The following is a 14247-nucleotide window of genomic DNA, read 5'->3' on the forward strand; positions in this document are numbered from 1 at the left end:
AGTAGTGGCACACAGATTTTTGTATACAGTTTTGTCTTGCACATGCTCAGTAGAAGTATTGACCCTTTTGAAAAATAATAGAACTTGCTATTTCCCTTGAAATTTCAATAAAAAAATGGAATCTTTATTGGAATACATTTTTTTTAAATTAAAAACATATACTTGTTTTTATTAATTTTTTTACAAAAACTGATGCAACTGGACATAAAAATTTAAACCACATACGGTTTAAATGATGAGTTTGCATAGTGTTTTGTAGGATACGTTTTCCAAAAAAAAAAAAATTGAAAACAGTATGGCAAAATCGTGATGTGAATGGAATGTACCCTTAGAGCAAGCATGTCAAACTCATAGGCTAACATGGGCCACATTAGGTGCGGTATAGTTCCCCACATTAGGTGCAGTACAATTCCCACACATTAGGTACAATATATTTCCCCCACATTAGGTACAGTATAGTTCCCCCACATTAGGTGCAGTATAGTTCCCCCACATTAGGTGCAGTACAGTTCCCACACATTAGGTGCAGTATAGTTCCCCCACATTAGGTGCAGTATAGTTCCCCACACATTAGGTGCAGTACAGTTCCCCCACATTAGGTGCAGTACAGTTCCCCCCCCCACATTAGGTACAGTATATTTCCCCCACATTAGGTACAGTATATTTCCCCCACATTAGGTGCAGTGTAGTTCCCCCACATTAGGTGCAGTACTGTTCCCCACATTAGGTGCAGTACAGTTCCCCACATTAGGTGCAGTACAGTTCCCCACATTAGGTGCAGTACAGTTCCCCACATAAGTGCAGAACAGTTCCCCCACATTAGGTGAAGTACAGTTCCCCCACATTAGGTGCAGTATAGTTCCCCACATTAGGTGCAGTATAGTTCCCCCACATTAGGTGCAGTATAGTTCCCCCACATTAGGTGCAGTACTGTTCGCCACATTAGATGCAGTACAGTTCCCCACATTAGATGCAGTACAGTTCCCCACATTAGGTGCAGTACAGTTCCCCACATTAGGTGCAGTATAGTTCCCCCACATTAGGTGCAGTATAGTTCCCCCCACATTAGGTGCAGTACAGTTCCCCCACATTAGGTGCAGTACAGTCCCCCCCCCCACATTAGGTGCAGTATATTTCCCCCACATTAGGTACAGTATATTTCCCCCACATTAGGTGCAGTGTAGTTCCCCCACATTAGGTGCAGCACTGTTCCCCACATTAGGTGCAGTACAGTTCCCCACATTAGGTGCAGTACAGTTCCCCACATTAGGTGCAGTACAGTTCCCCACATAAGTGCAGAACAGTTCCCCCACATTAGGTGAAGTACAGTTCCCCCACATTAGGTGCAGTATAGTTCCCCACATTAGGTGCAGTATAGTTCCCCCACATTAGGTGCAGTATACTTCCCCCACATTAGGTGCAGTATACTTCCCCCACATTAGGTGCAGTACAGTTCCCCACATTAGATGCAGTACAGTTCCCCACATTAGGTGCAGTACAGTTCCCCACATTAGGTGCAGAATAGTTCCCCCACATTAGGTGAAGTACAGTTCCCCCACATTAGGTGCAGTATAGTTCCCCACATTAGGTGCAGTATAGTTCCCCCACATTAGGTGCAGTATAGTTCCCCCACATTAGGTGCAGTACTGTTCCCCACATTAGGTGCAGTACAGTTCCCCACATTAGGTGAAGTACAGTTCCCCACATTAGGTGCAGTACTGTTCCCCACATTAGGTGCAGTACAGTTCCCCACATTAGGTGAAGTACAGTTCCCCACATTAGGTGCAGTACAGTTCCCCACACATTATGTGCAGTACAGTTCCCCCACATTAGGTGCAGTACAGTTCCCCCACATTAGGTGCAGTATAGTTCCCCACATTAGGTGCAGTACAGTTCCCAACACATTATGTGCAGTACAGTTCCCCCACATTAGGTGCAGTACAGTTCCCCACATTAGGTGCAATATGTTCCCCACATTAGGTGCAGTACAGTTCCCCACACATTATGTGCAGTACAGTTCCCCCACATTAGGTGCAGTATAGTTCCCCACATTAGGTGCAATATGTTCCCCCACAGACATACAGCCTCCAGCCATATACAGTGTATGGCTGGATGCTGTATGCCTGTGTACTGCCCCACTTCAGTGCTCTGACCACCACACCACAGGGGTGGTCTGAGCACTGAAGCTGACAGCGCGCATCTTCCACCTCCATGTTCTGCTCCTCCGCGCTTCCGTTGCTATGGGCGCACGCACGGGACATCACTGACGTTCCGGCGTGCGCTATCTCCCGGCGGCCCCTGCATTTTTAAACTTAATGTGGGGCCGCTGAGAGTTGTCGGGGGTATTCCTGTGTCCCGAAAACATCTTTCGGGACACAGGGATGTCCTTAATAGTGATGGGGGGATCTGCCACTGCAGGGCAAGCACTGGCTCTGCTCGGGCCGCAAAAATATTCATTGTATGCCGCATGTTTGACACCCTTGCCTTACAGAGTAAATGAGAGGTTTTCTCACAGTTCCCAGGAGACCATAAAGGGGAAAGGAGAAGTTCTATCACAGAACCAGGGAGACCTAAAGGAGGGAAGGGTATGTCCTTGAAGCTGTCAAGGTTGCTCAAGAGAGCTCCCCGTCACTCCAAGTAGCCCCTCTCCCTTCCCCCTTACATCCCTACCCTTCCCCCCCTACATCCCTACCCTTCCCCCCTACCGCCCTACCATTCTCCAACCCCCATCTGGTCTTAGCCTTATACACTTTCGTGAATCCCTAGCGCCCTCCAATTTCTTTGTTCTAACTACATTTTACTCATTAGCCATATCATCTGACAGCTCCAATTTGGTCCAATAAGCTCACATAAGCCCTTTTCATGACTTTTTACCTCACTATTTACTTTCTATTTTAGTATGACTATTTGTCTAACAATTGTTTCAAGCTTTGAAGGATCTGTGAGCCGGATTGTTGTATTGTTATATTGTCTATTGTTTATCTAAAACAAAAAACAGTTAGATAAAGAAATTATAGATTAAAGGATACCTCCGGGATGTCCAAATTATCCCCTATCCTAAGGATAGGGTATAAGTGTTAGATCGCGGGGGGTCCGACCGTTAGGGCCCCCTGCGATCTCCCGAACAGAGCTCCAGCTCCCTGCATGGAATGGGCATTTTTGACTACCGCAGGAAGCGGCGGCCGACACGCACCCTCCATGCAGTTCTATGGCAGAGCTGGATCGCTGCTTTCGGAAATCTCCGGCTCTGCCATAGAACTGCACGGAGGGGTGTGTTGGACGCAGCGATCTAACACTTATCCCCTATCCTTAGGAAAGGGGATAATTTGCACATCCTGGAGTTCTCCTTTAAAGAGTTTTAGATTTCCCTAGTACAATGAGAAAACCTCCCCATTGTACTAGGGAAACCTGAAAGAGGGAAGGAAACGTTTTCTCATGGTGCCGGAGGTTTTCCTACCGTACCAGCAAGAACTTAGAGGGGACAGAGGAGAATCCTCTCATTGTACCAGGAAGAGTAAAACTGGTTATCCAGGAATAGAAAAACACAGCTACTTTTTATCAAAAAAATGCTCCCTGTCTGTCTCCAGGTTGGGTGTGGTTCTGCAGCTCAGTTGAAGAAAATGGAGCCAAGTTGTAAAACCAAACACAACCTGGGGACAGACATGGAGCTGTTTTTGAAAGAAATTAGCTGTGTTTTCTATTCCTGGATAACCCCTTTAAGAGACTGAAGAGGAGTTTTCTTACTGGACCAGGGAGTCCACACCTTAGAGAGGGAAGGAAATGTTTTCGCACTCCATAAGGTTGAGCTGAGAAAAGTAAGGGGTGGTTCTCTCCTTTTGCCAGGAAGACCCGAGGACAATTGAGTACGTCGACATTGAAGTATTTATTGAAGTATTTGTTCCTCTGCGAGTCGTGTAGTAATTGTTAATACCTTACAGGTACAATATTCACCTACCACTACATGGAAAAGCTTTTGTCATGTTTGGATTGAAGAAGAATAATGAGAAAGAACGTCTTACAGAAACCTTAAAACAAGTGGAGGTAATGAAAACCCTTTGGTAATTTGACCACTTGCTGGGTTACTTACATATTAATCCTACCTAATTTTTTATTTTCTTTCAGATTTCTAACGGGAAAGGGCGTTTTGATATCAAAAGGAAAGAATTATTGAATAACTTCAGAAAGCCAGAAGATTTACTAGATTTTACCCTCTACGTGGCTGCCTCGGTTTTTTCTGACTCAGGTTAGTGGAAGAAGCAAGAGACCAATAACTGGATATTATTAAAGTATCTTCCTAATGTGGATCAGTGTTTAAAAAAAATAATAATAATGAAACTAGTTCTTAATCACTTAAGGACCAAGCCCATTTTGACCTTAAGGACCAGGGCAATTTTATTTTTGAGTTTTCATTTTTTCCTCCTCGCCTTCTAAAATCCATAGCTGTTTTATATTTCCATCTACAGATCCATATAAGGGCTTGTTTTTTGTGTGACCAATTGTACTTTGTAATGAAACCTCTCATTTTACCATAAAATGTACGGCGAACCCCAAAAAATATTTTTTTAGGGAGGAAATTTAAATGAAAACCACAATTTTGGAGGGTTTCGTTTTCACACTGTACACTTTATGGTAAAAATGACATGCGTTCTTTATTCTGTGGGTCAATACGATTAAAATGATACCCATGGCTAGATACTTTTATATTTTTGTACCGCTTAAAAAAAATCAAACATTTTTTGCACAAAATCAGTAATCTAAAATCTCCGTATTTTGACCACCTGTAACGTTTTCAATTTTCCGTATATAAGGTGGTGTGGGGGCTCATTTTTTGCGCCATCATTCTACTTCTTATCGATACCACATTTGCATATATAAAACTTTTAGATAATTTTTAAATAATTTTTTTTTGGAATAAAATGAGACAAAAAAGCAGCATTTTTGGAATTTTTTTTTTTTACGTTTACGCCGTTCACTGTATGGGATCATTGACATTACTTTTTGATAGTTCGGACATTTACGCACACGGCGATACCAAATATGTTTATTTTTAAAAATTACGCTTTTTGGGGGAGGGGATTTTTCACTTTTTTTTACTTTTTATTTTTACATATTTCAACTTTTTTTTTTTTTACACTTTTTATGTCCCCATAGGAGACTATCTATAGCAATAATTTGATTGCTAATACTATTCAGTGCTATGCATAGTACATAGCACTGATCAATATTATCGGCGATCTTCTGCTCTGGTCTGCTCCATATCAGACCAGAGCAGGAGACGCTGGGAGCCGGACGGAGGCAGGTGAGGAGACCTCCGTCCCCTCAGGAATGCACGAATGTTGTATCTCCGTCTCTCCCATAGAGATACATGGAGGGGGCTTGTTGTCCAAGAGACGAGGCCCCATTTAGGAGATCGTGGGGGGTCCCAACGTTCAGACCCCCTGTGATCAGACACTTAGCCTCTAATCTGCACATAGGGGATTAGTTGCATTATGCTGCAGAACTCCTTTAATTTTTACATTTGTTAAACAGGGAACTCTGAAAAAGGGATTTAAATAGTATCAGGGATCCTCCCTGTGTCATGTTCCACTCCCTCGGGAACTGCATTCAGCATGATTCACTGGATAAGGTCTTTGGGTATATCACAGCCAATAAGTAGATAAATATAAACAAATTATTAATACTTTATTCTCAGGAGTAAATACATTTAAAGTAATAAGTAAAGTAGTAAGTAAAAAGTTAATAAAATTCACCAAAAATAGATTGAACCTCAGAGAAGAGGAGCTGAACAGAAAAAGGTAAAAGAGGGAAGGAAAAAGGAAGGACAGGAGCGGAAGGTAAGTGACCAGGACGATGAGACATACCGTATATCTTGTCTGATTATTCATGGCGGCCAACATCACCGGTGCTTAAAGAGTTCGGAAATGTTTTTCCATTGCTGTGTATTGTATATAGACAACGTGGGGTCTGTTGTTCACTAAATATTTGTCTATTTTAGGAAATCATATGCAGAACCCCAGACTGGAAAACATTCCTTTTGTGAAATCTCCATTTAAAATCTTCTTAACCCAAACACCAAATTATTTCACGCCTGGATATTACTTGGATCTGAAGGTATCTAGATTGCTTTTATTTATTGTCCTCTAAATTAGAAACTTTTATCTTTTTACTTCCCAAAAGTAAAAAAAAAAAAAAGTAATAATAATAATAATAATAAGAAAAAAAAAAAAAAAAAAAAATATATATATATATATATATATATATATATATAAAATAAATAAATATATATATATATATATATATATATATATATATATATATATATATACAAGTGGTCGCTCAACATACGATGGTAATCCGTTCCAAATGGACCATCGTTTGTTGAAACCATCGTATGTTGAGGGATCCGTGCAATGTAAAGTATAGGACAGTGGTCTACAACCTGCGGACCTCCAGATGTTGCAAAACTACAACACCCAGCATGCCCGGACAGCCGTTGGCTGTCCGGGCATGCTGGGAGTTGTAGTTTTGCAACATCTGGAGGTCCACAGGTTGAAGACCACTGGTAGAGGAAGTTGTACTCACCTGTCCCCGCCGCTCCGGACCGTCACCGCTCATCACCGCTGCCATGGATGTCGCCTTCCATCACTGTCGCCACGTCCACCGGGGTGTCCCCAACACTCCGGCAAGGCCTCTGCTTCCCCGGCATCCTCGCTCTCTGTCTACGCACGCCGCTCCTATTGGATGACGGGACGGCGTGCACAGCGACGTGATGACGACGATGGAGAGCGCCGACGATGCAGGGGATCCTGAAGAGGACGCGCCGGAGCCCCGAGGACAGGTAAGTGATCGTCAGCGGACCACACGGGGCACCGTAAACGGCTATCCGGTGGCAGCTGAAGCAGTCTGCGCTGCCGGATAGCCGTTTATGCGATGGCCCCGACATACAAAAGCATTGTATGTTGATGCTGCCATCGTATGTTGAAATGATCGTATGTCGGGGCCATCATAGGTCGGGGGGTCACTGTATATATATATTTTAAGAACCATATGGCGAAACACTGCCACCCAACATCTAAGGTTCTATGAGATCAACAGTGACTATGTAAGCAATATATATTACTACATCTAACTTGTTGTTAATATTGAGGGGTTATGCATTGCCCAATGAGGTCTAACGTTACTCTTTCTCCATTGGGTCTATCAGGTTCTTGTCACTTATCCTGATGGTACTCCTGCCAAAAAGATTCCAATAGTGTCAAGAGATGTTAGAGGAATGAGTGATGAAGATGGAATTAGTCACCTGAGAATCAATACCAGATTGGATACATTCTCCATCCAAATTACGGTAAGGAAGAGATGAAAAAAAAACCTGGAATCTCCTTGTATTTCTAGTTGTGCAAACTGGCTTTCCACATTAAAGGGGTACTCCACTGGCCAGCATTTGGAACATTTAGCTCTAAACGCTGTGTACGCGCTGTGGGGGTCGGCCGCGGCCCCTCGTGACATCACGCCACACCCCTTAAATGCAAGTCTATGGGAGGGGTCGTGACTGGTGCCACGCATACCCTCCCATTGACTTGCATTGAGGGGGCGTAGCGTGATGTCACGAGGGGGGCGTGACCGAATCCCGCAGTGCACACACAGCGTTTAGAACTAAGTGTTCTGAACGCTGGCCAGTGGAGTACCCCTTTAAAGAGCATGTATAGTCATTCTCTAGCTTCCTTGGGGGGGAAAAACTAGATTGACACCTCCTCACCACTTCTACTTTGGGTTTGTATGTAAATCCAAAGAAAAATTAATTCACTGCTAGCATTGAAATTATTCTTTACCATATAAGTATTGCCCCAGATTGTTGCGAGTAGAGATGAACAAGTTCATTTGGCCCACCAGATGATCACCACCCAGAGGGAAGCAAATGGTTACACCACTTGGCCTAACATATGTTCCTGAAGGAGCAAGGTATAAAATGGCGTGGTAGCATAGATAGCCACCCAAACTTCAAAAAGGACATAACTGGAGCCCCTACAGTAAGCAGCAAGTTCTTTGCATGTCTGCTTACTTTTCTTGGGAAAAAGCAGTGTATGTGGCAGTGCTATGCATTATCACTTAGTATAGTATATTCTTAGTATGGGACAGAATCCGAATTGGCCGCCAAATCTAAATCAGATCGACAGCAGATTTGTAGCAAATCCACCAAATTAATTTGGTCGCCATGATTGTTTAATTGATTAAATGATGTAAAAATGGCTCAATATTCCAGTAATATCACATTTAGGCCGATGGGTTGTCTTGTATTTTATTTTCATCGGTATGAGACTATTTTTCACTATGTCATAGAGGATGGTTTACCTTTCTCTGGATCCACATTGTGGGGCATTAGGTTGGACTCTCAGGTATATTCCTCTAAAAGCTGTGGTTCAATTCAATTGGTTTTCTTTCTAGGTCAAAACAGCTCTCCCTTCTCTACCTGTTGAAATGCAAGCATCTGCCTCATTTGTAGCCAAGGCTAAAAGGCAAGAATCTGGAAAGGTCCTATTCATTAATCCCTCATCCTACAAAATAAGGCCTAGAGAAAAGTTCTTCATGACCATCATTGTCTCTAAAGAAGATGCAGGATGGAGTGACCAGGACCAGTATTTCACCTATTTGGTAAGAAGATATTGGATTTTTGCGGCTAAGACATGTACAGTAACTATGAGATTTTCATCCATCAAAGTGTTCATTTTGACAGCAAATTTTGATTTCGTTTTAGTCGTATTTAAAGGGGTACTCCACAACTAGACATATAAGAAATAAGATGTCTGATCGCGGGGGTCCCACCACTGGGGCTCCCCTCAATCTCCCTGCTGCACCCAGCGTTTGTATTGAGCATTGGGTGCAGTGCCGGAGGCTCATGACGTCACAGCCGTGCCCCGCTCGTGACATCATGGACACGCCCCCTCAATGCAAGTCTATGGGAGGGGGCGTGACAGCCGCCATGCCCCCTCCCATAGTCTTGCATTGAGGGGCATGGCCGTGACATCACGAGTGGGGCACGGTTGTGATATCACAAGCCTCCGCCCTGCAGAGCCAGTCCAAAGTTCGCTCCGTGTATCGGATGTCTGGGAAGCTGCAGCCGAGATCGTGGTGGTCCCCAGCGGCGGGACCCCTACAATCAGACATGTTTGGATGGGGGATAACATGTCAATTCCCTTTTAGGGTATGTTCACACTACGGAATTCCGCGAGCGGAATTCAGCAGTGAGAATTTAACATTAGTCTGAATGGGTCTCCGCGAGACCCGTTCACTCTGCGGAATTTCAGCGGCGGACAATTCCGCCTCTGAAATTGTTCTGCGCAAAGAAAGAACATGTTCATTCTTTGCACAGAAGTCCGCGATTACTGCATAGCCGTCAATAGTGACGGCGCAGTGCCGCGCGGTCCTACCGCCGCCGTCGGCTGCCAGGCTAAATCTCCACTCACGGAATTCTGCGATCGGAGATTCCGTTCACACTCTGTAGTGTGAACATACCCTAAGTCAGCTGAATTGTTTTAGTCTAGTTTTAGCAAAAGTTTGTCAGAAAGCAAAAGTGACACTCACCCTTAAGAAGAAATCTTCTTATCTTTATCTCAGTTGTGCAGACACATATGTGCCGCGGTAGGACATACAAACAGACAGAGTGAACGATACCAATCAGCGACAGCTGTTTCAAGACATTGGTTCATCGGCCTGAAGAAGTGTGCTCTGATACTTGAAACGGTTGTAGCCGCTTGGTATTGTTCCTGCTGTCTGTCTGTATGCACATATGTATCTGCACAACTGAAATAAAGATAAGAAGATTTCTTCTTATGGGTGAGTGTCACTTTTCCTTTCTGACAAACTTTTGCTGTACGTGTATGTCTATATACTAGTGAGCACCCTCATTAGAATCTGCAGACTATTCCGCTTGATAAGTATGACCAGATGTGTACTCTATACAGAGGAGTGACAATACCAAAATTGACCCTTGAATGTCTGGATTAGTCTCCTTTTAGTCACTTAACTAAAAGTTGACTAAGTTTACAGCAGATATATTTGAATATCATCTTACTGGTTTAGTTAAAGTGTAATATTAATTCTAGAGAAATGCTTAAAGAGTTCCTCTCATGATCTTGTAAAATGTTATAATCCTCCCAGTTCACTGCCCCACCATGATAAACCAACCCCCTGCCTTTATTTTTGTTATTTTTTAGTTTTCTACCTTCATATTGCTCTGTATTTTCTGCTCAGTCCAGCTTAGTTTCCCAGCAGACGTGAAATAATCTGAAGCCATACAGGGGAGAACTTCCTCCCTCACTCTGCTAAACACAGCCCAGAGCAGTTCAGTGTGAGATGAGCTATGACTGGCTAAGGCCGCACACACCCCTCTCAGCACTACAGACTGCTTTTCCTGATTTTGGACTTCTGCCAGGCCAACAGGAGTCCAAAGTATGTGCAAAAGATGGGGGAGATGTGCTCTGGACAAGTAGGGAGACACTTAGTAGCAGATTTTTTTTTAACACAAATAAAACATGGAAATCTTCATTATTTTTTAAACAAAGTACATTAGAAAGATTTTTTTATTTACCATAAGGAGTGCAATAGCAAAAAATATTTTTAATGAGAGGGCTGATTTAAAGAAGTACTGTGGCGGAGGACAATTTATCTCCTATCCTCTGCAATCTCATGCCCGGTGCCCCAGCTCTCCTTGTGCACTGAACGACCCTGGCACAATGCTGTGGCTTACATGCTCCCTTCGTGTATCTCTTTGGGATGAGCCAGAGATACATGAATGCTGTATCTCGGGCTCTCCCATGGAAATGCATGGAAGGGGTATGTCGACCACTGCTTCCTACTGTGTCGAGACTCAGGACATGCATGTACGTCCTGGTGCGCCAAGTACAGGCAGCCAGGGAGTGCAGTCCTCTGTCCTCTAGGGGTTAACATCAGCATGTTTACATACTGTGTGCACAGACAACTACTTTCTCCTAGACTTACTTAGAGAACATTATTGTTAATAATACAGACGCATTTGTTTCACAATTTTGTGGATGCATATTTTACAATCAAATATGCCTGAAAAAAAGTACTGTGTGATCTTTGCATTAGGGCTGCAGGGGTCGTGATGTCACGGCCACGCCCCTTGTGATGTCACACTTTGCCCCCTCAATGCAAGTGTCAGGATCCGGACTGGTATGCGGAGAGGACACTGGTGGTGGATCCTCTGTGTGAGTGAGGTGATGACGTGGGCCATACCAGGGGAACGGAGTCTAAGGGGTTACTGGTTTTCATCAGAGCCCGCCGCAAAGCGGGATGGACTTGCAGCGGCAGGTAACCCCCAGGTCATTCCACCCGTTAGCGACTCAACCCCACTGACAGCTGAGACAGGCGCGGTACATAGGGACAAGGCAAGAGCAAGGTCGGACGTAGCAGAAGGTCAGGGCAGGCAGCAATGGGTCGTAATCAGGGGCAATGGCAAGGGTCTGGATACACAGGCTTGGGATACACAAAACGCTTTCTCAGGGCACTAGGGCAACAAGATCCAGGGAGGACATGAAGGGGAAGTGGGTTTTTATATAGAATGGGAGTGATTAACAACTGATTGGGCCAGGCACCAATTAATGGTGCACTGGCCCATAAAATTTCAGAGAGACGGCGCACGCGCGCCCTAGGGAGCGGGGCCGCGCGCGCCGGGACGTGACAGCCGAGGAACGGAACAGGTGAGAAGAACGGGATGCGACCCACGGGCAGGCACGTCCTGCCGCGCGGATCGCATCCCCGCCGGGGGACTCAGAGCAGCGCTCCCTGTCAGCGAGTCTGACTGGGGCGCTGCTAACGGAAGATGAACGCCGCGAGCGCTCCGGAGGAGGAGGGGGGCCCGGAGCGCTCGGCGTAACAGCAAGTCTATGGATGGGGGCGTGGTGGCTGTTAGAAACAACCTCTTGAATTTCACTAGTCATTCCTTCACAACAACTTTCCAAACAGCACGGGAACATCAATCCATGTGTTTAGGTGGAAGTCCAGAACAAAAAAGGGATCTAGAAGTGCAGAGTTGACATTTAAACTTCTAACAGAACTGGTTATTTTTTTGCCATATCCATTTTATTTCTAGAATAAAAACCATCCATGCCAGGTTGTGTAATGCCCAACCTAGGAGAGGTGGAGACACACTTTGTAGGCCTTCATGAGATGCTTACCCCCCATGGTCTCTGTTTCCTAAAAGTAACCACCTGACTCTTTCAGTTGGTTTAGACCTGGTTCTTAGTGCACTAGAGCCATGTAGCTCATTGGGGTTTATTTACTAAGAGTATTGTGTAGTTTTCTTTGTGGGTTTTGACTCCCGACAGGTATTTTCCTAAGGTATTTACTAATGTTTCCCTACATTTTACACTTTTCCCTACAACTGTTCTGATCTGTCGGCTTTATCCCAGCTCAAATCCACCACATTTTTTGTGGAAACCTTAGTAAATATGTTGTGATTTTTAAAAACTGTTGGGGACACACCCCTTTTGTCGGGACATGCCCCCTTTCTCAAGTGATCACGCCCCCTTTTGGGGTTTTCCTTGTAAAATGGAGGGTTTTGTTGTTTTTTTTTGGTCGCAAATTATATTCTGTTTCATATATCTGGTTGTCTGGTAGTTTTTCCGTTCTGTTTCTGCCAGCTTCACTTTAGCACAGGCAGGGACCGGCTCCAAGTTGTCGATCCACTGGATGGGCAAGTAGACAGGGAGAATGTTACTAGGGACAGTTTAGGGCTCACTCTCCCTGCCCACCCCCGGTCACAACACCCATTGTATGAGACTATCTCTCCATTGATTTATCATGCACCTTGTTACCCCACGACCGACCCCTTTAATGTTATTAATCTGCTCTTATCTGTTTCTTTGAAATGTTCATTTCTTGAGATTCTGAACAAGGGGAAGATCATAAGAAGTGATCGGGTGAAACGGAATGGTGACCATACTGACATAGTTATATCAGATATTACAGAGGAATTTATGCCGTCTTTCCGCATTGTGGCATATTGTACTATAAAGTCTACCACCGGGACGGAAATTGTCTCCGACTCCATCTTGGTAGAGGGCACCGATTCCTGCATGGGGACGGTAAGTCTATTTAGTAACAGCACCCAAAATGTATAATAGTAGTGTCTATATTATTTATATGTTTCATCATCTCTGATCTTTATGTTGCTTACAGCGCATATATATTACTATTTTACAATTTTTTTTAAAGTCTGTTCACACACAGTACAGTGATCCCTCAACATAAAATGGTAATTTGTTCAAAATGAACCATCGTTACTTGAATCCATCGTATGTTGAGGGATCCGTGCAACAGTAATATGGAAAGTTATACTCACGTGTCCCCGCCGCTCCGGACCGTCATTGCTGCCTTGGATCGTCACTGTCATTACGTCCCGGGTGTCCTCGCCGTTCTGGACTGTCACCGCTAGCCAGGATCGTCGCTCTCCATCGCCGTCATCACGTCGCCCCTATTGGATGACCGGAGGGCGTGCGAGGCGATGTTATGACGACGAAGGAGAGTGACGGTCATGCAGCGGAGCGTGAAAAGGACGGTCCGGTGAGTGTCCCTCACCTGTCCCTGACGTTCCGTCAGGGACAGGTGAGGGACACTCACCGGACCACACGGGGCACCTTAAATGGCCATCCGGTGGTAGCTGAACCAGTCTGTGCTGCCGGATAGCCGTTTATGCGATGGCCCCGACATAAAAAAGCACCGTATGTTGATGCTGCCTTCAACATGCGATGGCCTCTGAGAGGCCATCGTATGTCGGGGCCATCGTAGGTCGTAGGTCACTGTATATTATAGAAAAATGTTGCACTTTATGTGGCAGTTTTCTTTCAGATTACTTTTTGAGCCAATGTCAGAAGTGGATTTAAAGGAATAGGAAATACAAAGGAAGGACTTATAATTCTTCATGCTGGATCCACTTCCAACTATTGGTTAAAAAAATGGCATTTTCATTTAAAAATTTAATAAATAAATAAAGCCATGTGGAAAACCACCCAAAAGGTTTTTCTTTTTTGCTTTTTGTTTTACTAAATCTAGACAACATTGGTCAAAATGCACGTTAGTGGTGCCACTAACAAGTTGCGGAAAACTTTTCAGAACACTGTAGAGGTCAGATCTAACAAATAAGAAGGAGTTAAAAAAAAGCCAGAAGCAAGGCAGATAGAGACAAACACAGAAATAATGATTAGACCACCCCTAGACCATATTTTTTTG

At 44.3% G+C, this 14247-nt stretch overlaps 1 protein-coding gene across 1 annotated transcript in view; it reads left to right on the forward strand.

Annotated features, from left to right (window-relative positions):
* Window positions 1–14247, forward strand: part of LOC130367336 (complement C3-like) — a 163079-nt gene that overhangs the window by 21004 nt on the left and 127828 nt on the right. Inside the window, exons 8-13 of the mRNA XM_056569745.1 lie at window positions 3939–4041; window positions 4123–4243; window positions 5996–6111; window positions 7205–7345; window positions 8443–8649; window positions 12903–13103. Coding sequence (XP_056425720.1) covers window positions 3939–4041; window positions 4123–4243; window positions 5996–6111; window positions 7205–7345; window positions 8443–8649; window positions 12903–13103 — 889 coding nt within the window. The remainder of the gene's footprint in view (window positions 1–3938; window positions 4042–4122; window positions 4244–5995; window positions 6112–7204; window positions 7346–8442; window positions 8650–12902; window positions 13104–14247) is intronic.

This window comes from Hyla sarda, chromosome 4 (genome assembly GCF_029499605.1).
Source record: "Hyla sarda isolate aHylSar1 chromosome 4, aHylSar1.hap1, whole genome shotgun sequence".
NCBI lineage: Eukaryota > Metazoa > Chordata > Amphibia > Anura > Hylidae > Hyla > Hyla sarda.